At 45.1% G+C, this 25,379-nt stretch overlaps 1 protein-coding gene across 1 annotated transcript; it reads left to right on the forward strand.

Annotated features, from left to right (window-relative positions):
- Nucleotides 1-2,127: 2,127 nt before the first annotated feature.
- On the forward strand, nt 2,128-24,531 carry PSMB8 (proteasome 20S subunit beta 8). Its single transcript, XM_089660850.1, has 7 exons — nt 2,128-2,260; nt 2,479-2,640; nt 7,793-7,937; nt 10,117-10,228; nt 14,473-14,602; nt 18,146-18,350; nt 21,096-24,531. The coding sequence occupies exons 2-7, from the start codon at nt 2,509-2,511 to the stop codon at nt 21,185-21,187; spliced, it is 816 nt and encodes a 271-aa protein (XP_089516976.1). The 5' UTR covers nt 2,128-2,260; nt 2,479-2,508; the 3' UTR covers nt 21,188-24,531.
- The last annotated feature ends 848 nt before the right edge of the window (nt 24,532-25,379 follow it).

Consider the following 25,379-nt stretch of genomic DNA (forward strand, 5'->3'; position numbering starts at 1 on the left):
AGTACCTCACTTACCGCCCACGAGATTGCCACTCACCTCCACAGCAAGATTGACGCTATCCGCAAGGACATAGTCAACTTGCAATCTACCTCCCCATCTAGCCTCCCCCCTTCTATCACCCCCTCATCTCTCCCCTCCTCTGACCTCGCAACGGCACTGCCCCCCACCACACCCAAGGCCCTGCCTACCGTAACCCCCCCATCACTGCACTCCTTCAGCCCTACTACCACTGAGGAAGTCAGCAGAGTCTTCTCAGAAGCCCGTCTCACTACCTGCCCCCTGGACCCTATCCCCTCTCAACTCCTCCGGTCACCCCCCTCTTCCCTCATCCGCTCCCTTACCCACATCTTTAATCTCTCCCTCTCTACTGGCGTATTCCCCTCCCCCCTAAAACATGCGCACATCACCCCCATACTCAAAAAGCCCTCTCTGGACCCCACTGACCTCAACAACCTCAGACCAATTTCCCTGCTGCCACTCACTTCCAAGCTCCTTGAGCGCTTGGTCTTCGATCGCCTAAGCGCCCACCTAGATGACAACAACCTCCTTGACCCACTACAGTCCGGCTTCCGTCCCCTACACTCCACCGAAACTGCCCTCCTCAAAATCACCAACGATCTACTAACCACCAAAGCCAAAGGCGACTACTCTGTCCTCCTCCTCCTAGACCTCTCTGCGGCCTTTGACACAGTCGACCACCCCCTCCTCCTTAATAAACTACTCTCCCTTGGCATCAGAGACACCGCTCTCTCCTGGTTCTCGTCCTATCTATCCCAACGCTCCTTCAGTGTCACCTACAATGGTGCCACCTCCCCTTCTCTCCCCCTCTCTGTTGGGGTCCCCCAGGGCTCTGTCCTTGGACCCCTTCTCTTCTCCATCTACACCTCCTCCCTTGGCAAACTCATACACTCCCACGGCTTCAATTACCACCTCTATGCTGATGATACTCAAATCTACCTATCCACCCCTGACCTTACCCCCACATTCTCCGCCCGCATCACTCACCTCCTAAACGACATCTCTGACTGGATGTCGCTCAATTTCCTCAAACTCAACCTCTCCAAAACCGAGCTTCTCATCTTCCCCCCAGCCCGCGCCCCCCCCCCATCCTTTCCATCACTACCAACAACACCACCATCAATCCCGCCCAGCAAGCCAAGGTCCTTGGCGTCATTCTGGACTCAAACCTTTCCTTTCAACCTCATATCAAATCTCTCACAAACACATGCAGGCTCCACCTCCGGAACATCGCCAGGATACGTTCCTTCCTTACCCCAGACACCACTAAACTACTAGTACACTCCCTGATTATCTCACGCCTGGACTACTGCAACTCCCTCCTCACCGGCTTACCCCAGTGCAGGCTCTCCCCGCTTCAGACCATCCTGAACTCAGCGGCCAGACTCATCCACCTCACCAGCCGCTCCACCTCTGCCACCCCCCTCTGCCTCTCCCTCCACTGGCTCCCCATTGCCCAACGCATTAAATTCAAATTGCTCACCCTGACCTATAAGGCCATTCACAACACTGCCCCTAACTACCTCACCGATCTGATCCCCAGGTACCACCCTACCCGTACCCTTCGCTCTTCACAGGACCTTCTTCTATCTTGCTCCCTGGTCTCCTCCTCCCACGCACGACTGCAAGACTTCTCCAGGTCCTCCCCCATCCTCTGGAACTCACTACCCCAATCCATCAGACTGTCACCGTCCCTCCTCACCTTCAGGCGCTCCCTGAAAACCCACCTCTTCAGGGAAGCCTACCCCACCCTCACCTAACAGCCGCTGCCCTTCCCTCCTCCTACCACTCCATCCCCCACAGCCGCTTCCTCCTGTGCCTCTACCCCCTCCCTCCTAGATTGTAAGCTCGAAAGAGTAGGGCCCTCTAACCCCTTGTGTACTGTTTGATGTTACTGTTCTGTTTCATGTATTGTCCCCCCCTATTGTACAGCGCTGAGCAAACCCTTTGGCGCTATATAAACTCGATAAATAAATAAATAAATATACCGTATATCAGTTCTAATTTCTCGCCCCACTGATGACCCGACAAACAAGGTGAATTGTGCAGACGTGACTGCTGGGTAAATGTATCTGCTTCTTATTCTTTTCTATTCTCACATTACTGCAACTGGCAGCAGCAGACTAGGGGAGGGGAGGGGTGGATAGATGAACATTGCTACTTTCAGTTTCTGTATGAGTGAAGACGACGGTGGAGGACTGAACGCAGAAAAATATACTAAATATAAAAAAGAAGAGTGAAGGTAAAGTAAAAAAAAAGAGGGAGAGAGAGAGTGTGTGTGATAGAGAGAGCAAGAGAGGGAGAAAAAAAGAGAGAGAGGGAGAGAGAACAAGAGAGAGAGAGATCACAGTGTTAGTAGAGGAAGTGAACACTAGGCCAGCACAGAACTAGTAGATTTCACATTCACCTTCAGGCCGATACACGTTTATACATTTAAAAAAGTAACAATTTTATTCACAGGGAAAATACAACTAAATCAGCGACTCCAAGATGGCGCTTCTAAGTTTATGTGGACCCCCACAATCCCAGGACTGGAAGATGCCCATCAGCGGCGGTAAAATTACTCCTACCCTTCCCCTCAGTCTGTACAACACTGAGATGTCGGTTCCTCCCGGATTTCAGGTATGAAATGTTTTATTTTTAATAATATATTTTGAAAAATATGTTTTTTGTTTGTTTTTTTTTAACATATCGAAATGATAACTTTGGGGTACTGAATGACAAATAAATAGCAAAATGGGATTTAAATACATTTAATTGATATTAAACCCCCAAAACAAAGATGTAATATATTGTAGCTTACTAACGTTTAGATGTGATGGCTACATTAGTTTTCATTTTTAGTTTTTTTTTACCTGGTGATCTGTCCAGTATGGATGGTTCACACTTGTGTGGGTGGTTGCAGGTGCGGGACAGCATGTAAATCACACCTGTTCCTACACCCCCAACCAAACCTTTGCATATGCTCAAAGCTGCCATTTATTCTTAATGACGCCCCCCCCCCCCCCCACACACACATCTGAAAGTGCAGAGCGTTTCTGTGTGATGGTAATCGCATGGTCCCAATGGATCATGCGATTTCCCTCTAGCTGCAGTTTAGAAAAGGTGCAGGAACCTGTTTCCTATATGATACGCAGGCACAGCAGCCCTTTGAAATGGAATGGACTTCGATTGTATGCCCCTTGAGGGTTAGGGACTGATGTGAATGTACAATATTTATGTAAAACGCTGTGTAAATTGACAGCACTATATAAGTACCTGAAATAAATCAACCAAATAAATAAATGGGCTGCCGTGCACATGCAAAATCAACTCACAGAGCTGCTTAGGTGTGAACTTTGCCTTAGCCTCTTCATTTTCAATTTCCTATACCAGATCAAGCTATCCAACAAAAATGTCAGTTAGGCTCATTCGCATGAGGCTGCACTTTTACCACCCCCCAGCCGCTACCCCTTTTAGCTGCAGAGGCAGCAACAATGGGTGTACACATGCTTTGCTTTGCGGTCATGGCAGAGAATTTACCCCCTATCGCTCTGCAAGCGACCCTCATCCACGTGCAATGCTGTGGTTGTGGTGCGCTAATACAAGGTCCAATGGGTTAATGCAGGTAGTGAGGAGGTGAAACAATATCTCCTCACTGCCTGTCAAACACCTCCGAAAAGCGATCCAGATGTGGATCGCTTTTCAGAGGAGCGGCAGTACCTGTGGCACATGTGAACAAGCCCTTAAGGTTCATTCCTTAAGTAAACTTACAGCCCTCTAAAAAGCAATCTGCACTGGATTGCTTTCCAGAGGTCAGTATGTCAGCGGCTGACAGGTGTTCAGGGGCAGGGGTGGACTGACAACTCATGGGGCCCCCGGGCAATAGGGGATCATGGGGCCCCTGTGTCCTTGCCCACACTCAAAAAAGCCTATAAAAAGGTACTAGGGGCATTTCATGGGGCCCCCTACTGAACTCGGGCCCTCGGGCAGTGCTCGAGTGCTCAAATGGTCAGGCCGTCCCTGTTCAGGGGGCACTACTGTCTTTTCCTGAAACCTGTTGTGTTTTTTTAACTACTGAATGTTACATTGAGGCACTGCATTGCAACTGCAAGACAAGTATTTGGTTTGCAGTTGCGGTACGGCCCCATTGGTCTCAAGGGGCGGGTTTGATAAGTGGTACCTCCTGTCAAACTCTGAAGCCTAAGTCAAAGCAAAGCACCGTGGCCATGGTATTTGTATAGCCCTATTTGTCTGCAATAGTAACATTTGGGTGAACGGCTGGGGGGCGGTAAATCTGCAGCTCAGACACCTGTTTTTAACCACTCCCCCAGTCTCCTATGTCCAAGAGCCCTTAGAGGGTTGAGACAAACCATTTGCCACTGACAGGGGTGCTTACAATGATCAGTTTTTATTCATTTATGTAAAATCTTTATCCCAAAAGGAAAAAAAATGCATTGTGTGTCAAGCCCCTGTGTGTCAAACCCCGGCGGTTTTAAGTGCCCGGGAGGCACAGGTGCAGCATCCAGCCCCATTGCCAGCAGCCAGTAAAAATCTATGATAGGCTGAAATATGCTCCAGGTGGGCATTATTCTTAATGGAACATATGTTTGAGGCTCTATGTATTCAGAGACAAATGCCTGACAGAAGGGCCCCCCTCTATACAAAAAAAAAAATAAAAACAATATAAAAAAAAGTAAAAAATAATATAAAATGTATAAAAAAATAAAATACAAAAAAATTATAATAAAAAATATAAAATATATAATAATACAAATGGCTCTTTTATTAGGTGTATCTTGGGAATTAATATTTTGCCAGCCATCATCTGGAAATGTTTTTACTCTGGACTGATATATCCTATCATTTTTAAAAATGAATCTTGGCAGCTCCAGCAAACCACACATGAATGTATGAACTCAGAATTGGGTTGTATCATGCATTTTAAAAATGTGTGACTGTGATTGAGAATGTAAACCAACTCTGTGTGTGTGGGGCCCCCAAACCTGAAGTGCTCCGAACCCCCCAAGGTCTAAATCTGGCCCAACATACAGCCAGAAACACTGCTCAAAAAAATGAAAGGAACACTTTGAAAACCCATCAGATCTCAATGGGGAAAAATCTCCTGCTGGATCTCTATACTGATATGGACGGGGTAATGTGTTAGGAATGTAAGGATGCCCCATCGTTTGATGGAAATGAAATTGATCGACCTACAGAGGACTGAATTTAAAGACACCCCGAAAATCAAAGGGAAAGAATGATTCAGCAGGCGAGTCCATTTTGCTGAAATTTCGTTGCAGCAACTCGGAATGGTCCTCAGTAGTTTGTATGGCCCCCACGTGCTTGTATACATGCCTGACAACACCGGGGGAGGGTCCCAATGAGACGACGGATGTTGTCCTGGGATATTTCCTCCCAGATCTGGACCAGGGCATCACTGAGCTCCTGGACAGTCTGAGGTGCAACCTGGCGGCGGTGGATGGACCGAAACATGACATCCCAGAGGTGTTCTATTGGATTTAGGTCAGGAGAGCGCGGGGGCTATTCATTGGTTTCCATTCCTTCATCATCCAGGAACTGCCTGCATACTCTCGCCACATGAGGCCGAGCATTGTCGTGCACCAGGAGGAACCCAGGACCCACTGCACCAGGAGGAACCCAGGACCCACTGCACCAGGAGGAACCCAGGACCCACTGCACCAGTGTAGGGTCTGACAATGGGTCCAAGGATTTCATCCCCATACCTAATGGCAGTCAGGGTGCCATTGTCTAACCTGTAGAGGTCTGTGCGTCCCTCCATGGGTATGCCTCCCCAGACCATCACTGACCCACCACTAAAACGGTCATGCTGAACTATGTTACTGGCAGCATAACATTCTCCACGGCTCCTCCAGACATTTGTCATGGTGCAGTATATTAAAACAAAGATAACTTTTTATTGTAGCCTTAAACATGCACTCACAAAAAAGGTGTCCAACCGACATCAGCAATATCAGTCTCAAAAAGCTAAGCAGGGACGAGCCTCGCTCACTGTGATCGCGGTGAGCGAGGCTCGTCCCTGCTTTAGCTTTTTGAGACTGATATTGCTGATATTGCTGATGTCGGTTGGACACCTTTTTTGTGAGTGCATGTTTAAGGCTACAATAAAAAGTTATCTTTGTTTTAATATACTGCACCATGATACTCTTCTTTGATTCCCCGAGCATTTCCAAAGTTATGAAGGCATGATGACCACTTGCAGTTAAGGCTGTTCCATGTGTGCTGATTTGGCTGATTGCAGTCTATTGCTCCTGGATACTCCACAGATCATCGTTCCCAGAGCAATCGCTATTTTTGCTGATTTATAATTTGATCATCAATTAGCTCTGGTGAGTTTACCCATTTCATTTGGTGGTGGATTTTGCTACACGGTGTTTTTTCAATCACTTATATTGGTGTTTGGACTTATATATGAATTACGGACATTTATAGATATATTTTTTATTTTTTGTATTTATTTGCATTTTCATGTGATTTGGTATTTAGCGCATTCCTTTATATATTTTTGGTCACTTACCTTTTCTTTGGTTAGGTTTGCAGCTTTATATATAATTTATTGGCGCTGTGTTTACATCTATATTCACACCAGTGACCTGCTGGAGGTCATTTTGTAGGGCTCTGGCTGGGCTCATCCTGTTCTTCCTTGCACAAAGGAGCAGATACCGGTCCTGCTGATGGGTTAAGGACCTTCTACGGCCCTGTCCAGCTCTCCTAGAGTAACTGCCTGTCTCCTGGAATCTCCTCCATGCTCTTGAGACTGACGTGGGAGACACAGCAAACCTTCTGGCTATGGCAGGTATTGATGTGATCTCCTGGAGGAGTTGGGCTGCCTGTGCAACCTCTGTAGGGTCCAGGTATGGCCTCATGCTACCAGTAGTGACACTGACTCTAGCCAAATGCAAAACTAGTGAAAAACAGAAAAGATGAGTAGGGAAAAAAATGTTAATGGCCTCCACTTGTAAAACCATTCTTGTTTTTGGGGTTGTTTCTTTGTTGCCCATCTAGTGCACCTGTTAATTTCATTAATACCAAAGCAGCTGAAACTAATTAACCCCCTCTGCTACTCAACTGACCAGATCAATATCCCAGGAGTTTCATTGATTAGATGCTATACTCTGATTAAAAAGTGTTCCTTTCATTTTTTTGAGCAGTGTATATAGTTCATAATGAAATTGTGCCATCAAAGTGCTCAAAAATATAAAAGTGCTGAAGTGCATAATGTGCTTCCCAAACAATAGGGCCTTTTAGTATACAGGAATGATCCTGAGATCTTGAATTACAGAGATCACATATGCTTTATCTCCCTATGGATGGCCGACACTCTCACCATCAGACCTCTGGATAACTCTGCTCTGTGACCCCATCTGTTAGATACAGCAGTGGTATCTCCACAACAGGAAAGCAATTTAAAAGGAATAAAGCAAGTAGTGCACCAGATCAAAAGCACAACCATGGGACCATCCAAGGTGCCTGTACGTGATGATGTCACACGCTTGCTCCTACTGACGCGTTTCTTCATATTAGGCTTCCTCTGGGATTGGAGGCTGGTATCCTTGCTAGTCTGATGATATCACAGGTCCTTCCTCTCCCTATCTGGTAGCCGCAGCCCTTGCCTATGCATTGAATGGCAAAGTGAGGTGGACTTTCCAGGTTTCCTGCAGCTGCAATATTTCCTGAGAAGCAATAACAGTTGACTGATACGGAATATCTGCTTCTTCTAATACATGATATGCACTGTATTGTTTCTACACAGACAGCACAATTTCTCCGACGTATGGAGGCCGGAGACAACGGTGTGAAGATTGAGCCCTGGCACGGGACCACAACTCTGTCTTTCAAGTTTCAGCACGGGGTGATAGTGGCGGTAGATTCAAGAGCATCAGCTGGAAATTATATTGGTATGTGATTCTGTTTCATTGAAGCACAATAGTGGAACTCCTGTTGAAACATACTGTGTGATAGGGCTAAATATCAGTGAATGATGGCTAAAGAGCTTACACTCTACCAGGAGAAATCTATGAAAGTGACTTGTATTAATATAGAAGCTGATGGAAGCTTGGGTTATGGTTTAATATAGGGGACTGCTGAAGTCATTAAAGTTGTTCCCTTAGTAGCTTACTCCCCCCCCCCCATCCTGCTTACGCCTCTTAATATTGACTCAGCAGTTCAGCTTCCACCTTTCTGCAATGATTTGAAGCTCAGCACCTCCTGCTCCCCCTCCCAGCAGCGAATGACCAGCTCGATTTTCTCTGCCCCCTTCCTGCTAGGACTTAGGCTGGTCATGCATGGAGCGAATTTCTTTCCTATAACCACAGTGTTGACAGGGGAATCCCTTCCGCCAAGCCATTGTATTCTCCCAGGAGGCGGCTGCTAGTGTAAAATATGAAAGTCTGGTCATACCCAAGTTGATTACCTTGGTATATGCAGCCTGCCTATACGTGGTTCAAATCTCAGCCAGTTCAGCAGGTTCCTACGGAACCAGCCGAGATTTGAGCTGTTTATGGCCAGCCTTAGCTTAACCTGTTCCCCCACTGCAAGCAGTTATTCAGCAGCTCAGCTCCCCCTGTGCCCCCCTCCATTCCCCTCCAGCAGTGGCTCAGCTGCTCAGCTCCCTTTCCTCCTCACCAGCTATGACTCAGCAGATCAGCTCCCTCCATTCCCCCCCCAGCAATTACTCAGCAGCTCAGCTCCCTCCATCCCCCCCCCCCCCCGCCAGCAATCACTCAGCAGCTCAGCTCCCTCCATCCCCCCCCCCAGCAATGACTCAGCAGCTCAGCTCCCTCCACCCCCCCCCCCAGAAATGACTCAGCAGCTCAGCTCCCTCCATATCCCCCCCATCAATGATTCAGCAGCTCAACTCCCTCCATTTCCCCCCAGCAATGACTCAGCAGCTCAGCTCCCTCCATTTCCCCCCAGCAATGACTCAGCAGCTGAGCTCTCTCCATTCCCCTGCAGCAGTGACTCAGCAGCTCAGCTCTCTCCAATTCCCCCCAGCAGTGACTCAGCAGCTCAGCTCCCTCCATTTCCCCCCAGCAGTGACTCAGCAGCTCAGCTCTCTCCATTCCCCTGCAGCAGTGACTCAGCAGCTCAGCTCCCTCCATTCCCCTCCAGCAGTGACTCAGCAGCTCAGCACCCTCCATTTCCCCCCAGCAATGACTCAGCAGCTTAGCTCCCTCCCCCCGGCAGTGACTGAACAGCTCAGTTTTCTCTGTCCATTTTCCAACCAAGACTCAATACCCCTACTCACACAGTAGTTCAGCCTCCCCTGCTCCCCCTTCCTGACAGTAACTAAGAAGCTCATGTCTCCCCTATTCAGCATGGAAGTTGATTTTTTTCCTTAGTTTCGATCTGCTCATTGGTGACAGGTGACAGCGGCATGGGACACCATAAAAGCTATTTTTTCCATAGAAAGGGGTGATGTTTTTTCATATTGGGTTAGAACACAAGAAATATTAACATAATTTACATTTACAAAATTTCTGGATCCGATCGTTCCATCCATGCTTGGGGACTTGAATGAAACCTCCTCTGAATATTGATGTATTTTATTATTAGTAATTCAGACCTTCTTATCTGAACAGTGAGGATTAAAAGTTAATATTACTCCCAAGTTCCCATATACATTGGCATCCCTAGGCAGGTGCAGGGCGTGCGCGCCGCATCGGGTGACACCGGACCAGCTCCATGAAAAGGTAAGTTGTAAAGCATAGCCGACAATCCCACAATCTGCAGATCTGATCCATCTTGCGGGGATCGTCGGCTTGCTTTAAAACTTACCTTTTCATTGTGCTCGTGAAGAGATCAGTTAACCCCGTATAGGTTGCAAACCGACGATCCCCGCAGGATGGATCAGATCTGCGGATTGGGGAGCATTATGCTCAATCCGCTGATCTGATCCATCCTGCGGGGATCGTTGGAGGGGTTACACCAAGTGTTACCACACTGGGTGACACTAACCCAAGGGACACCCCTGCCCATATAATACTGTATATTAACCTCTATTACCGTATATTTTATCACCATAATGTTGTTGCTTTTCTGTCCCATGGTAATATGTCTGCTCTTTGTATTTTATAGCCACTCTGAAGGTTAATAAAGTGGTTGAGATTAACCCTTACTTGCTTGGCACCATGGCTGGCTGTGCAGCAGACTGCCAGTACTGGCAAAGATGTCTTGCAAAAGAGTGCAGGTAAGTGATATCCACCTAGACATAGTGCACTACGTAATCAGCTCTCAGTAACAGACCTGATCGGACACACCCATTCATTTTTTTTGTGTGAGTACACTTACATTGAGGAGTGTGGCTGATACTCAACCATACCAGCACAGAGCACATGAGAGTGAGTGTGGGAAGATGAATATTAAAAGGAAGAAAGATATTTTAAGGCATTTTCAGCCACAAGTCATGACATGCAGGGATACAAGATTATAAAGAGATAAAAAGGTGTAACATTTTAATTGTGTTTAATATAAATTATTGCAATTAGTATGCTACTGTTATTTTATAACAGTTGGGCTGCTGTTGGTAGTCAGTGTTATTACAGTGATAGCGGCAAGGTCCTGTGTTGTGTGGGTTCCTTCCTTCACTGGGGGTCAGTCACTTGGCTCAGCTGCCATTTATAGAACACCTTTTTTCCCCACTTTGCATCCAATATACATAATATAAATATCCTGATGGGAAGTGGTTAATACCAGGATCTTGGTACCGATTTTTTTCAGCCGGTGGTCATGTGAAAGTGACCACTTTTACAGCGCACCAAGGGTACCCTCCCCCTCTTGCTGCTGCCCTCGGTGGTTCCCGGGCTTCCCATAGAGGAGATGGAGGAACATCCATAACTTTATCTTCTCTGGGATGAATGATTCTGGAAGTGATGAGGATTTAGTCAATTCCCATTTCAAAACCATCATTTCCTGGCTGGTACAATCTCTTCTTGGTTAGTTGCTTGGGAGGACAGGGGAGACACCAGGGGGTTTATTTACTAAAGCTGGAGAGTCCAAAATCAGACTCCCTTCTGCATAGAAACCAATCAGCTTCTAACCTCAGCTTGTTCAATGAAGCTTTGGCAATGAAACCTGGAAGCTGATTGGTTTCTATGCAGAAGGGAGTCTGATTTTGGACTCTCCAGCTTTAGTAAATAAACCCCCAGGGGTCTAATAGACCCCTGATATCTCCATGAAGAGTACCAGTCATGTGCCCAAAGCTATCATAAGCGTTCATGTTAGCCCCCTTGTAATAGAAAAAAAAATTAAATGGAAAAAAAAGTGTAAAACATTAAATAAAATAAATAAAAATAATGTAAAAAATGTAAAATCCCCCATCCTTCCATGCATGCACAAAAATGCAAAAACGCACGTAGGTCCAGCACACATATGTAAGTGGTAATTGCACTTTTCTGCCAACGTTGAAGTGAGAGCAATCATTTTAGGGTCATAATTCCCAATGAACTCTAAACTGATCACCTACAAAAGCTTTTAAAGTGTCACTTATGGACAATTTTAGGTACTGTACTTTGTTGCCATTTCTTAGAAGTGACACAACATCATCTTTTCTATTCTATCAATATAACGGGTATTATATTGGGGTTGTGTGCACTAAAATTCATTTAAATCTATATTTTTAAGTGTTTTTTTTTCCTGACAAATGGCTGTGCAAATATCATATGACATAAAAAATTGCAACAGCCCCCATTTTATTCTCCAGAGCCTCTGCTTTTAGAAGATAGATCATATTTGGGGGTTCTAAGTAACTTTCTAGCAAAAAATGCAGATTTACAATGTGTGCAAAAATTAAAAAAAATGCCCCTGTAGGCAAGCGTTTAACACATACAAGGCATTCCCTGATTGGATGAGGTAAAGATCATGATGTCACTGCTCCTCCTTTCCACCTCGTCCAATCAGAGAATGCCTTGTATTAATTGAAAAAAAAATACAAGGCACTCTATGAATGATGGCGGTGCCAAGCGAGTGACCCCCCCCCCCCTGTGGGATGTGTGTAGACCAGAAGCCACTAACGCAGGACCAGGAATATTACAGATGTCGATTGCTACAGTGATTTCCAGCTTCCCCTGTGGCTCATCAGGTATGAGATATGCATACTTGAATCGTGCCAAGCTGGCCCAGTAACTATGCAATGCAGTACTAAAAATGTAATATATTGTAGCTTACCAATCATTAGATGCGGCTTTGGCTTTTTCTGTTTTCACCTGGTGATCTGCCTATACCCATGCTTCCTATATTAGTGAGACACAACTCTGCAGGAAGGAGCCCAGGGGTCATAGCAGACAGCAAGCATTGTTCGTCTGGGGAGGAGTTGTGTGTTAGATGTACTAGCAGGTTTAGATACACTAACAAATTGAAGCCAAGCTCCAGCTAACAGCTACAGCAAACTGTTTTTTTTTCTTTGGGATAAAGATTTTGCATGGATAAATAAAATCTGATCTGGTTCGTCTGATCCACGTAAACTGATACATTCTACTGTAGAGCTTGTGCTTTTGAAAAACAACAGACTTGCTGGGTGGATTAGCAGATGAAAATAGAAGAAAATCCACCTCCACCAAAAAAAAATAATGCAGCCATCACATCTAAGAATTGGTAAGCTGCAATATAAGAACTGTTTGCTTTTGGGATTAATACTGCTTTAAAGTGACTTTAAATAATGATTAAAGAAATACAACAAAAATAAAAATCAGGTTTAGGCCTCATGAACACTGCTGCATTCAGCGCTTGGGCATTTATTCATTTCAGTGGCAAGTATTCTGGCCAATGAAATGGATAAATGTCCAAGCTCTAAATGCGCGTGGACGAGGCTATACGCAGTACCGCATTTACACATTTTTTAGCTTCCAGGAGAACTTGGTGCCCAAGGGAGCGCAGTGTATATGTATACTTACCTGCTCTGTGTAATGGTTTTGCACAGAGCAGCCCCGATCCACCTCTTCTTGGGTCCCCTCCTGGTGCTCCTGGCTGCTCCCCTTCTCAGTGATACCCCATAGGTTAAAGGCTTCCTATGGGGGGCCCACCTGCGTGCTCGCTCCCGAGTCCGGCTGTCTACATCATTAGGACTCAACCCCGCCCCCTGCTCTCTTGTATCTGGCTTTGATTGACATCAGTGGGAGCCAATGAGAAGGGAGAGAGACAGAAGCTCTGCTGCTCTTGCGCACAGTGCAGGATTGAGATTGGGCTCAGGTGAGTATGCAAAGAAAGCCTTTAAAATTTACAACCACTTTCAGTACACTACCTTTCAATCCATTTTTGGATTATTTTAGGCTCCGTTCACACCAATGCGTTTTTTAGTGCTTTTTGCGGAAATTCACTACAGTCCATTTAACATGGTTTCCTATGGAACATTTATTTATTATTATTTAAAACAGGTACTTCTGTAGTGCCATCAATTTACGCAGCGCTTTACATATATATATTGTACATTCACATCAGTCCCTAACCCTCAAGGAGCGTACAATCTATAGTCCCTAACTCACATTCATACATACACATACTAGGGCCAGTTTGGACAGGATCCAATTAACCTCCCAGCATGTCTTTGGAGCAGGGGCGGACTGACCATTTGGATACTCGGGCACTGCCCGAGGGCCTGGGGTTAGTAGGGGGCCCCATGAGATGCCCCTGGTACCTTTTTCATAGGCTTTTTTTGAGTTTGAGCAAGGACACAGGGGCCCCATGATCCCCTATTGCCCAGGGGCCCCATGATTTGTCAGTTCGCCCCTGCCTTGGAGTGTGACCAGAGTACCTGGAGAAAACCCACACAGGCAGAACATGCCAACTCCAGGCAGGTGGTGCCATGGTTGGGATTTGAACCAGCGACCCTAGTACTGCCAGGCAGAAACACTAACCATTTAGACACTGTGCTGCCCTACATGTTCACATCTATGCTTTTCTGAGCTGCTGCATTTTTGGAAAGGGTCAGAGTCTTTTTTAAAAGCAAAAATCAGCATATTTGCTACAATAGAGTTCAATGGAAAATCTGCTGAAATGCATGGTAGTGCGTTTTTGCCACGTTTTGCATTATTTTTCTGCCTAGCAAAAACAAATTCCACTTTAAAAAAAAAAAAAAAAAGAGCTGAACAGAACGCAAAATGTGGTAAAACGCGTGTAGAAAAATGCAAAACAAACTGCGAAAAGCACTGCAAAATGGACAAAAAGCAAACTGCATGTAGATGTGAACAGAGCCTTAAGATGTGGCTGCAAAGAATACATGTTTATACTGAAGACATTTGTAACAGACCGAAAACATTTCACCCCTTGTGTGTTGTGCTGCACTGCAACTTGGGACAATATGCAGGCACTTCTTTTGGTGCGTTTTTGGCCCCCAAGACTTCAATGGGAGCACATGAAAGAATTATGAAAATGCAGACACCTGTGTAGTTTAATTTCATAGATTGTTGCCCATTTTCCTGATATCTGTCTGTGTTTCAGGTTATACCAGTTACGAAACAACCTAAGGATATCAGTCTCTGCTGCCTCCAAACTCCTGTGTAACATGTTGCTGCAGCACCGAGGGTCAGGCCTGAGTATGGGCAGCATGATCTGTGGCTGGGACAAGAAGGTAACCCATCCCCCTTCCCCCGACAATTTTTTCTGACGTTGGTAGGACTTTTTCAATGATGGGACACTATTCCTCCCACTGATACCAATGATGGGGCACTATTCCTCCTACTGATACCAATGATGGGGCACTATTCCTCCTACTAATACCAATGATGGGGCACTATTCCTCCTACTAATACCAATGATGGGGCACTATTCCTCCTACTAATACCAATGATGGGACACTATTCCTCCCACTGATACCAATGATGGGACACTATTCCTCCCACTGATACCAATGATGGGACACTATTCCTCCTACTAATACCAATGATGGGACACTATTCCTCCCACTAATACCAATGATGGGGCACTATTCCTTCTACTAATACCAATGATGGGGCACTATTCCTCCTACTGATACCAATGATGGGGCACTATTCCTCCTACTGATACCAATGATGGGGCACTATTCCTCCCACTGATACCAATGATGGGGCACTATTCCTCCCACTGATACCAATGATGGGGCACTATTCCTCCTACTAATACCAATGATGGGACACTATTCCTCCCACTAATACCAATGATGGGGCACTATTCCTCCCACTGATACCAATGATGGGGCACTATTCCTCCTACTAATACCAATGATGGGACACTATTCCTCCCACTAATACCAATGATGGGGCACTATTCCTTCTACTAATACCAATGATGGGGCACTATTCCTCCTACTAATACCAATAATGGGACACTATTCCTCCCACTGACACCAATGATGGGGCACTATTCCTCCTACTGATACCAATGATGGGGCACTATTCCTCCCACTAACACCAATGATGGGGCACTATTCCTCCCACTGACACCAATGATGGGGCACTATTCCTCCTACTAATACCAATGATGGGGCACTATTCCTCCTACTAATACCAATGATGGGACACTATTCCTTCTACTAATACCAATGATGGGACACTATTCCTCCTACTGATACCAATGATGGGGCACTATTTCTCCTACTAATACCAATGATGGGGCACTATTCCTCCCACTAATACCAATGATGGGGCACTATTCCTTCTACTAATACCAATGATGGGACACTATTCCTCCTACTGATACCAATGATGGGGCACTATTTCTCCTACTAATACCAATGATGGGGCACTATTCCTCCTACTAATACCAATGATGGGACACTATTCCTCCTACTAATACCAATGATGGGGCACTATTCCTCCCACTGACACCAATGATGGGACACTATTCCTCCCACTAATACCAATGATGGGACACTATTCCTCCTACTAATACCAATGATGGGACACTATTCCTCCCACTAATACCAATGATGGGGCACTATTCCTCCCACTGATACCAATGATGGGGCACTATTCCTCCAACTGATACCAATGATGGGACACTATTCCTCCTACTAATACCAATGATGGGGCACTATTCCTCCCACTAATACCAATGATGGGGCACTATTCCTCCTACTAATACCAATGATGGGGCACTATTCCTCCCACTGACACCAATGATGGGGCACTATTTCTCCTACTAATACCAATGATGGGACACTATTCCTCCTACTAATACCAATGATGGGGCACTATTCCTCCTACTAATACCAATGATGGGGCACTATTCCTCCCACTGACACCAATGATGGGACACTATTCCTCCCACTAATACCAATGATGGGACACTATTCCTCCCACTGACACCAATGATGGGACACTATTCCTCCCACTAATACCAATGATGGGACACTATTCCTCCTACTAATACCAATGATGGGACACTATTCCTCCCACTAATACCAATGATGGGGCACTATTCCTCCCACTGATACCAATGATGGGGCACTATTTCTCCAACTGATACCAATGATGGGACACTATTCCTCCTACTAATACCAATGATGGGGCACTATTCCTCCCACTAGTACCAATGATGGGGCACTAGTTCTCCTACTGATACCTGACTACAAGAACTATGTAACTTTTTTTACTCCTACTGACACTGGGACATTTCCTATTCCCACTGGGGCCCTCTGGACCTCCTAAAGTCTGAAGGACAGTAGACCGGCCCTTTGTTTAGAAAGTTTGGAGACCCCTGATTTAAGGTAGTCAGACTTTGTCCTCATATGGCCCCTTAACCAAGGCTTGGAGGCATTCTTAAACATTTGTGAGGCCAACATTAATAAGGAAACGTCAATTTGCAATTTCCCAATCACACGGACGCGTGCAGTTGTAAGGTCTGAAATGTTGGTTCTCTGTTTACTCGGCACAACCTCATCTTTTATATTTTACAGAAAAATTGGTTCATTTATTGCGTTTGTTTGCTCTAAAATTAACTTTAGTGCATTTTTGCTGACATTTTAACCTTCATAAAATTATGTGTGACATAAAAAATTGTAACTACCCCCATTTTATTCTCCAGGGTGTTTTTTAGCAAAAAATGTTTCATGTTTGGGGGGTTTACGTAATTTTCAGTTGATTTTTTTAATCATGTATACAAAAAAATTGCAAGAACATATCTGGAAGTTAAATGATTAAAGTGGTTGTAAACCCCTTAAATATATCCAGGGAAGTGAGTGGTCTCAGGTGATACACAGAGATGAAACAAATCCTCCTACATAAGTTGTACCTGTTTATCTATAGCTGTCAGTCCCCTACATCTGTTCAGGGTGCAGAATTTACCCTAGACTCACACCTAAGCGTTTTCTGCGGCGTTTTGCAGAAACGCAGTACTGTCCATTTAATATGATTTCCTATGGGACAGGTTCACATCTCTGCATTTTCACCCGGTGCGTTTTTTGGAAAGGGTCAGGGACTTTTTTGAATGCAAAACGTTCTGTTTTTGATTCTATGGACTTCAATGGGAATGCTGCAGAAAAGAAAGTATTGTGTTTTAGCTGCATTTTTTGTGTGTTTTTGCAACGTTTTTGATACTTTTTTTATTTGTTTTGCATTTATCTGCCTAGCAACAAGAATAATAAAAAAAAAATTAGGAAAAAACAGCAAAATGCATAAAAAAATACGACAAAAGCACAATGCAATGCAGAAATGCACAAACGCAACCTGTATAGATGTGAACCTAGAGTTACACAGGATCTCTCAGCTTGGAAGAGCAGGGGGTGGGGATCTGAAGTTACACTCAGTGAGGAGAGCTCTGAGAGCTGATTGGAGGGAAGGGACATACCCCCCCTTCACACAGCAGGTAAGAACAGCACTGAAGCTGTCAATCACAGGCTGTGCCTTTCCCTGTCACCATTTTTCTCTTGGTGTCAGGAAAACTTGTCAGAAGTGACTCGTGCTGATAGCAGCGGAACGAAGAAGCAGACAGAAATGACACTTAGTGCTCTGGATTGAGACAAATGCACACTATAGAGGGATATTCTTTGTTAATATGTCATGTCTGAGGTTTACAACCACTTTAAGTTGAACTATCTATGAAGAGCTTGTTGGAGTTTGTTGTCACATGAATATGATTTATGGTTCCTGAGATAAGGATGTGTAATAAGGTACACACTGTCCACCAATTGCAGGGTCCTGGACTGTTCTATGTGGATGAAAATGGCTTGCGGTTATCTGGCGATAGGTTCTCTGTGGGATCAGGAGCCTCGCATGCCTACGGTGTGATGGACAGCGGATACCGTTATGATCTGACCAATGAAGAGGCTTATGACCTTGCCTGCAGAGCAATTGGCTACGCCACGCATCGTGACGGGGCTTCTGGAGGAGTAGTCAACTGTGAGTAACTGATCCAAAAAAGTTGTGTTGCCCCAAGTTCACACCTAGGCATTTTCTGCAGCATTTTGCAGTACAGTCCATTTCCCCTTCCTTTAGATTGTAAGCTCCACGAGTCGGGCCCTCCTATTCCTTCTGTACTGAAATGTATTGTAATTGTACTGCCTCCCTTATATTGTAAAGTGCTGCGCAAACTATTGGCGCTATATAAATCCTGTATAATAATAATTTAATATGATTTCCTATGGGACATGTTCACACCTGTGCGTTTTCACCCGATACGTTTTTTGAAAAGGGTCAGGGACTTTTTTGAACGCAAAACATTGCATTTTTGGTGCTATAGACTTCAATGGGAATGCTGCAGAAAAGCATGTATTGCGTTATTGTCGCGTTTTTGATGCGTTTTGTGTTTTAAATCTGCCAAGCAACAAGAAAAAAAAAAAAAACCCTTGCAAAACACATAAAAAACATGGCAAAAACGCCAGTGCAAAAACGCAAAACGCAATGCAGAAACACCTCAAACTCAACCTGCATAGGTGTGAACCTAGACTTAGACATGATCAGCCTTCTTCATCCAGATACAAGATAACCAGAACTGGGAGAGACTTGCTTGCTGCAACATCGGGAATTGCTGAGTCCTTTATGGAGTGCACAGAGGACAAGCAAGCCATGAAGACATGTTTGTCAAAGTGTATCTAAAATCAAAACCAAAAATGTAACACAGTCATGAGCAAAAGTATTGGCACCCCTGCATTTCTGTCTGATAATACACCCCTTCGCTCATGTTTATTTCTTTTGTTTGTATTGGTATGACACAAAAAAGTGGAGACACAAAAAGCCAAATCTGACACATTCCACACAACCCAAAAAATGGACTGGACAAAATTATTGGCACCTTTTAAAAAATGTAAAAAATAATTGCATTCCAGGTTTGTGCACTTCCCCACACAGGAATCCATGCTGCATTTTATCAACTTGTCCTGCAGAGGATTTTTCCCCCTTCCTGAGCAGGCCATTTTTTGCTTTACGGCGCTGCGTTATTTTAACTGACAACTGCGCAGTCATGCAGCGCTGCACCCAAATTAACTTTAAATCCTTTTTTCCGGACAAATAGAGCTTTCTTTTAGTGGTATTTGATCGCTTGTGTAGTTTTTATTTTTGCACTATTAAAAAAAATAAAAAATACCGACAATTTTGAGAAAAAAACAATATTTGTGAATTTGTGACATTTTGCTATTAAACATATCCAGTAAAAAAAAAAATAATAAATAAAATTTCATCATAAATTTAGGCTGAAATGTCTTTGCTAAAAAAAAATCCCAATACATGTAAATTAATTGGTTTACGTGAAACTTCTAGTGTCTACAAATGGCGATATAGATATTGGGATTTTTTTTCCCTTATACTAGTAATGGCGGTGATCAGTGACTTATAGCGGGACTAATGTGGACATTCTGACACTGGGGAGAACTGACTTGGTGTCACTGACATCCCCAGTGACACCAATACAGTGATCAATGCTAATAAAAAGTTCCCCGAAGTAGATCCAACGTCAATCACAATTCGCACAATTTCAAATTCGAAAGTCTATGAAAAAAAGGCTCTGCTCTTGACACTGGCTCCTGCTGTCTGACAGTTGTACTGGCCTGACAATCCTTAAATATCTAGGGGGTGGGGCTACCCATGATGTCAACCACATGACCCCGCCCCTTGTGACATCATCATGTGCTGTTATTGGCCAAAGCATTGCACCTGGCCTGTGGTCAGGTGCATTGCTGTGGCCTGTGATCAGGCGCATTGCTGTGGCCTGTGGTCAGTTGCATTGCTGTGGCCTGTGATCAGAAGCGTTGCTGTAGCCTGTGATCAGGTGCATTGCTGTGGTCAGGTGCATTGCTATGGTCTGTGATCAGGTGCATTGCTGTGGCCTGTGATCAGGTGCATTGCTGTGGCCTGTGATCAGGTGCATTGCTGTGGCCTGTGATCAGGTGCATTGCTGTGGTCAGGTGCATTGCTGTGGCCTGTGATCAGGTGCACTGCTGTGGCCTGTGGTCAGGTGCATTGCTGTGGCCTGTGATCAGGTGCACTGCTGTGGCCTGTGGTCAGGTGCACTGCTGTGGCCTGTGTTCAGGTGCATTGCTGTGGCCTGTGGTCAGGTGCATTGCTGTGGCCTGTGGTCAGTTGCATTGCTGTGGCCTGTGGTCAGGTGCATTGCTGTGGCCTGTGGTCATTTGCATTGGTGTGGCCTGTGGTCAGGTGCATTGCTTTGGCCAATCACAATGCACTGTCAGAGCACAGTGCATTGCGGGGCACGGCGGGCGAACAGCCTGCCGAACGCCCTTACCGTTCGTGTGTTCACTGAACAAACGTATGTTCGACTCGAACATCAAGCCCAACACTATTGGAGAGGAAGGGTTGGAACTTCTTGATGTCTTCTATTGCTGTCTGTGCCTTTTTGTCCTGGTGACAACACCTCCCATTTCTTCCATGTATCTCATAGACAGTAATAGAGGTAAAATCTGCCCAATGAGGTCACAGACCAATACAAAAGAAGTGTTAGCTCCCCCCTACTCTATCCAAAACTAAATAAATATTTACTATAGAAATTCTCTGAGTAAGGCTTTATGTACAAAATATCCTCCTCCAAGTGTTAGATGGAGCTACCAGTGATGGTGTTCCACCTCAAAGACGTCCAGACAAAGAACCCAAATTGTATGACCAACATGTGAACTTCTTTCTTCTTCTCGGCAGTGTACCACATGAAGGAAGACGGCTGGGTGAAGATTGGCCAATACGATGTCAGCGACTTGCTGTATAAATACCTCAATGAGAAGAGCCAATAACATGGAAGTCCTCATCAAATGTCCTGTGACCTTGGAGAGGTTCTCCTCCTGACCTGGGAACGTGTCTACCCATCCTTCACTTTCTGATAAATATTCGGCCCAAGTGATGCAGAATGCAGCTGTTTGCGCCCCTAATACCAAAACTTCATTTCTTTGCATACTTACTTAGCATACATTCTTATGAACATCAGATTCCTTCAAGAAGAGCGCGAGGATGGGCTGTATAGTGAATGCATTCGCATATTTTCGCATATACACACGTAAAAATTCTTCTAGCTTTTTTCGAGCTGTCATACATGCGTATGTGCATATTCGCACATACTTATGTAAAATACCATCAGGACATTTTTTTTTTTTTTTTTACTGATCTATAAACAGTGTACGTTTACTTGTCTGTGTGTACAGGCCCATTAAAAACAATGGGCTACATTTAGATTGGTAAAAAAAAATGCCTGAATGCCTAAAAACATATTATTTTTAGGCATCTGTGTGCAAGAGCACTTACAGTGAATACATACGGCCTCTTTCATACGGGCGGACCGATGGGGACCGCCTGTCTGTTTTTCAGTTGGACCTGATCGGTCCATCCATAGACTTCTATGGATTGGCTAGAATCAGCGGACAATAGTCCGATCCGATCCTGTACGGCAAAAACAGACAAATGGGGATCCATTCCCCATTCGTCCAGCGGATCGGATGGGATGGAAGTTGGATGGAAACGGACAGGTTGTCCGTTTCCACCCGACCGCCCCATAGAAGACAGCGGGCAGGTGTCTGTGTCCAGTGTCTGCAGCAGCGGACCTGTCATCTGCCTGCTCAACAAGGGGATCAGCAGAGAGATCCACCGCCGAGCAGACAGACCACGCTGACGGATCCGCCCCATCTGAAGGGGGCTTATGTTTCACTTAGTGTCTGACAGCTCTAAAAAAATACAAAAAAAACACCTAAACAATCATAATGTCATGTCTTACACAGCAGAAGAGACACCCACCTTTGGAGCCATGCTGCGGGAAAAGTGTGTGTTTGGGGGGGGGGGGTAAACGTTTGGGGTGGGAGCAGGGGCGGACTGACCATTTGGAAACTCAGGCACTGCCCGAGGGCCCGGGGTCAGTAGGGGGCCCCATGAGATGCCCCTGGTACCTTTTTTCATAGGCTTTTATGAGTTTGGGCAAGGACACAGGGGCCCCATGATCCCCTATTGCCCGGGGGCCCCATGAGTTGTCAGTCCACCCCTGGGCGGGAGACTCTACAGCCTCTGCATTGCCCAGACTCGTCCTGCAGAATACACAGGCACAGCTCTCCCTTGGGCCTCATGCACATGTCTGTCCTAGAGACCTTTCCTCCTGGAAGCAGCGTTTTGACGAAAAAAAAATCGCATGACGCTTGTAAACTCATTTAGATTCGTCAAGTGCTTAACCATTCATTTAATTGGCACCAATAATAATTTATTCTGCCAACTGAAATGAATTAACGCTTGAGTGCTAAACATGGCTGGAGCTTAGGTGCGTCTAAATGTGTTTATAGGCGTTTAGGTGCGTCAAGCATTTTTTTTCTGACAAAACTCTGCTGCTCCTGGATTGGCTGTGGGTTTTTTTTTTTCTGCCTCTAAACTCTTCTAAACGCCTATGTGTACAGGGAGGGGGGTTTAGACTCGGGAAGAAAAACGCCAAACACCCGTAAGTGTAGCCAATAACAAGGTCCAGTGTGAATGGGGCTGGTGACAGCTGACTACTTTGTAAACTGACGCACACAGAATCAGCTCTGCATAGTAACCAATCAGCTTCTAGCTTCAGCTCGTTCACTTAAGCGTTGACAATAAAAGCTGGAAGCTGATTGGTTACTCTGCAGAGCTGCACCAGATTCTGTGTGCGTCAGGTTTAGTTAGTCTTCAGTCACATCGAGTCCGACTTTGAAATTGTGCAACTTCGCTGGAATTCGCATGATTTCAAAGTTGGTTGTCTATGCAAATCGCACCTGAACTTGCACAAAGTACTGCATGACGTACATTTGAAATCAATGCGACTGCGGCGGAATCTTAATCGCATCGGTATGACCGCTTCCATTGTGGGCAATAGGGTGCGACTTGTCATGTGATTTGAACCTATCAAAGCTCATGGCAAGTCGCACCGGTGTGACCGGGGACTTGGGACCAGTTCACACCACAAAAACGCACTCTGGATGCATTCCGGACACGGTTTTGGTTACAGTTCACACTACCAGGTGCGGACTGACCATTTGGAAACTTGGGCACTGCCCGAGGGCCCGGGGTCAGTAGGGGGCCCCCTGAGATGCCCCTGGTACCTTTTTCATAGGCTTTTTTGAGTTTGGGCAAGGACACAGGGGCCCCATGATCCCCTATTGCCTGGGGGCCCCATGAGTTGTCAGTCCGCCCCTGCACACTACACTCCATTCCGGTGCAGTTTGCTATGTTCCAGTATGGTTCTGTGCAGAAAAAATGCAGCACGTTCTACTTTTTTTTCTGAGGCTGGAACTGACTGCACTGGTCTGAACTACGGCCATTGGAATACATGGAAAACACTGTGCATGCATTTTTGATGCAGAAAAAAAACACAGTGGACTGAATCTGGTGTGAACTAGCCCAAAAAACTTCTACTGAGAGTAACAAAACGTCTGATATAGGACTATATGAATATATACTGAACTGCATCTAATGGGAACTAGCCCGGGCCGGTGCACACTATAGAAACGTGGCCCAGATGTGTTCCGGATGCATTTCTTCATGTGTGCTTTTGACATGTTCTGGTGTGTTTTTGAAGCGTTTTTACATTTTTAACTCCTTCCCTCCCTTTTTTCTTTTTAAAAGGATAAGTTCACCTTTGGGAACATGTTACATGTTACACCCTTTTTTGGGTGGAGCATGTAACATGTTCCGGATCCTGCAGCTGCCACCGCCACTGCCCGCTACTCCCCCCCCCACCGTGACAGAAGTACAGGGAGAAGCCCCCCTGTAGTATTCATACGAAGCTTTATTTCGTGGTCACATACCATCAACAGTTGCTGCAGTTCCTGCTGTTGATAGTATGTGAGCAGTAAATGAAGCTTGGGACCCTTGAGGGTTGCTTGGTGTGCTGGTGACACTTGTCTTGCTGGATTGTCTGCGGGTCCCAGCCCGTGGTCACTACAACACCCAAACCCTCTATACAGCCACGTGTGCGATGGGGAAGCTGCATTTGGATCCAAGACTTCATAGGATCACTATGGCCGCTCCCAGGAATGATTCCATTTCCATATCTCCTCATTCATTTCCAGCATTTGATAAACCGTTATTAACGTTTTGTTTGTGCTTATTGTTAGCATGCAATAAAATTTCTATTGGCAGGAGATTTGTGACCCGTGATTGTATTTATTACAGGTACTTCTATAACACGTTACATATATATTGTACATTCACATCAGTCCCTAACCCTCAAGGGGTGTACAATGTAAGGTCCCTAACTCACATTCATACATACACATACTAGGGACATATTCAAAATAAGGGGGGGAGGTGCAGCGCTATACAAAATAACAGACACTAAAAATAAAAATACAAATGATAAATAGTGACTGTGTGCAAATAAAGTAAAGCCACTAGGTGGTGGCTATAAAGTGACAAAAAGGTGTAAAATAATAAAAAGAGTCCAAAGAAGGGGTGCTCTTAAGATCCAGGATGATCCTCAAATGTCCAATGAATGGAACAGCCAGGTGATAAAAATGTAAGGATTGCGCATTCACCAGATACGCAATCTTTGTGCGCATTTGTATATCAAATCACTGGACCTCTGGTGTCATCACATTAGGTCTGGTCAGATCTGGTCATGTGGCTCTTGCTGCCTGGCACTCGGATAAATGCGGCTACTCTGTGGATCTGGCTGGTTATCACCAGAGCTCTGATTGTCATCATGGATGTCCACAGTGTACAGGGAAATGCGCAATCCTTACATTTTTATCACCTGGCTGTTCCATTCATTGGACGTTTGAGGATCATCCTAAATCTTAAGAGCACCCCTTCTTTGGACTCTTTTTATTATTTTACACCTTTTTGTCACTTTATAGCCACCACCTAGTGGCTTTACTTTATTTGCACACAGTCACTATTTATCATTTGTATTTTTATTTTTAGTGTCTGTTATTTTGTATAGCGCTGCACCTCCCCCCCTTATTTTGAATATTTTCAGAAGGTTATATATGG

Source organism: Staurois parvus, unplaced genomic scaffold (genome assembly GCF_062004578.1).
Source record: "Staurois parvus isolate SC_StPar_1 unplaced genomic scaffold, SC_StPar_1.0 ptg001284l, whole genome shotgun sequence".
Classification (NCBI taxonomy): Eukaryota; Metazoa; Chordata; class Amphibia; order Anura; family Ranidae; genus Staurois; species Staurois parvus.

Bases quoted from the DNA above. Each gene is read 5' to 3' on its own strand.
- PSMB8 (XM_089660850.1), top strand. From the start codon at position 2,509: ATGGCGCTTCTAAGTTTATGTGGACCCCCACAATCCCAGGACTGGAAG. The intron at 2,641-7,792 runs GTATGAAATGTT...GTTTCTACACAG, and splicing joins CGGTTCCTCCCGGATTTCAG to ACAGCACAATTTCTCCGACG. The intron at 10,229-14,472 runs GTAAGTGATATC...TCTGTGTTTCAG, and splicing joins TGTCTTGCAAAAGAGTGCAG to GTTATACCAGTTACGAAACA.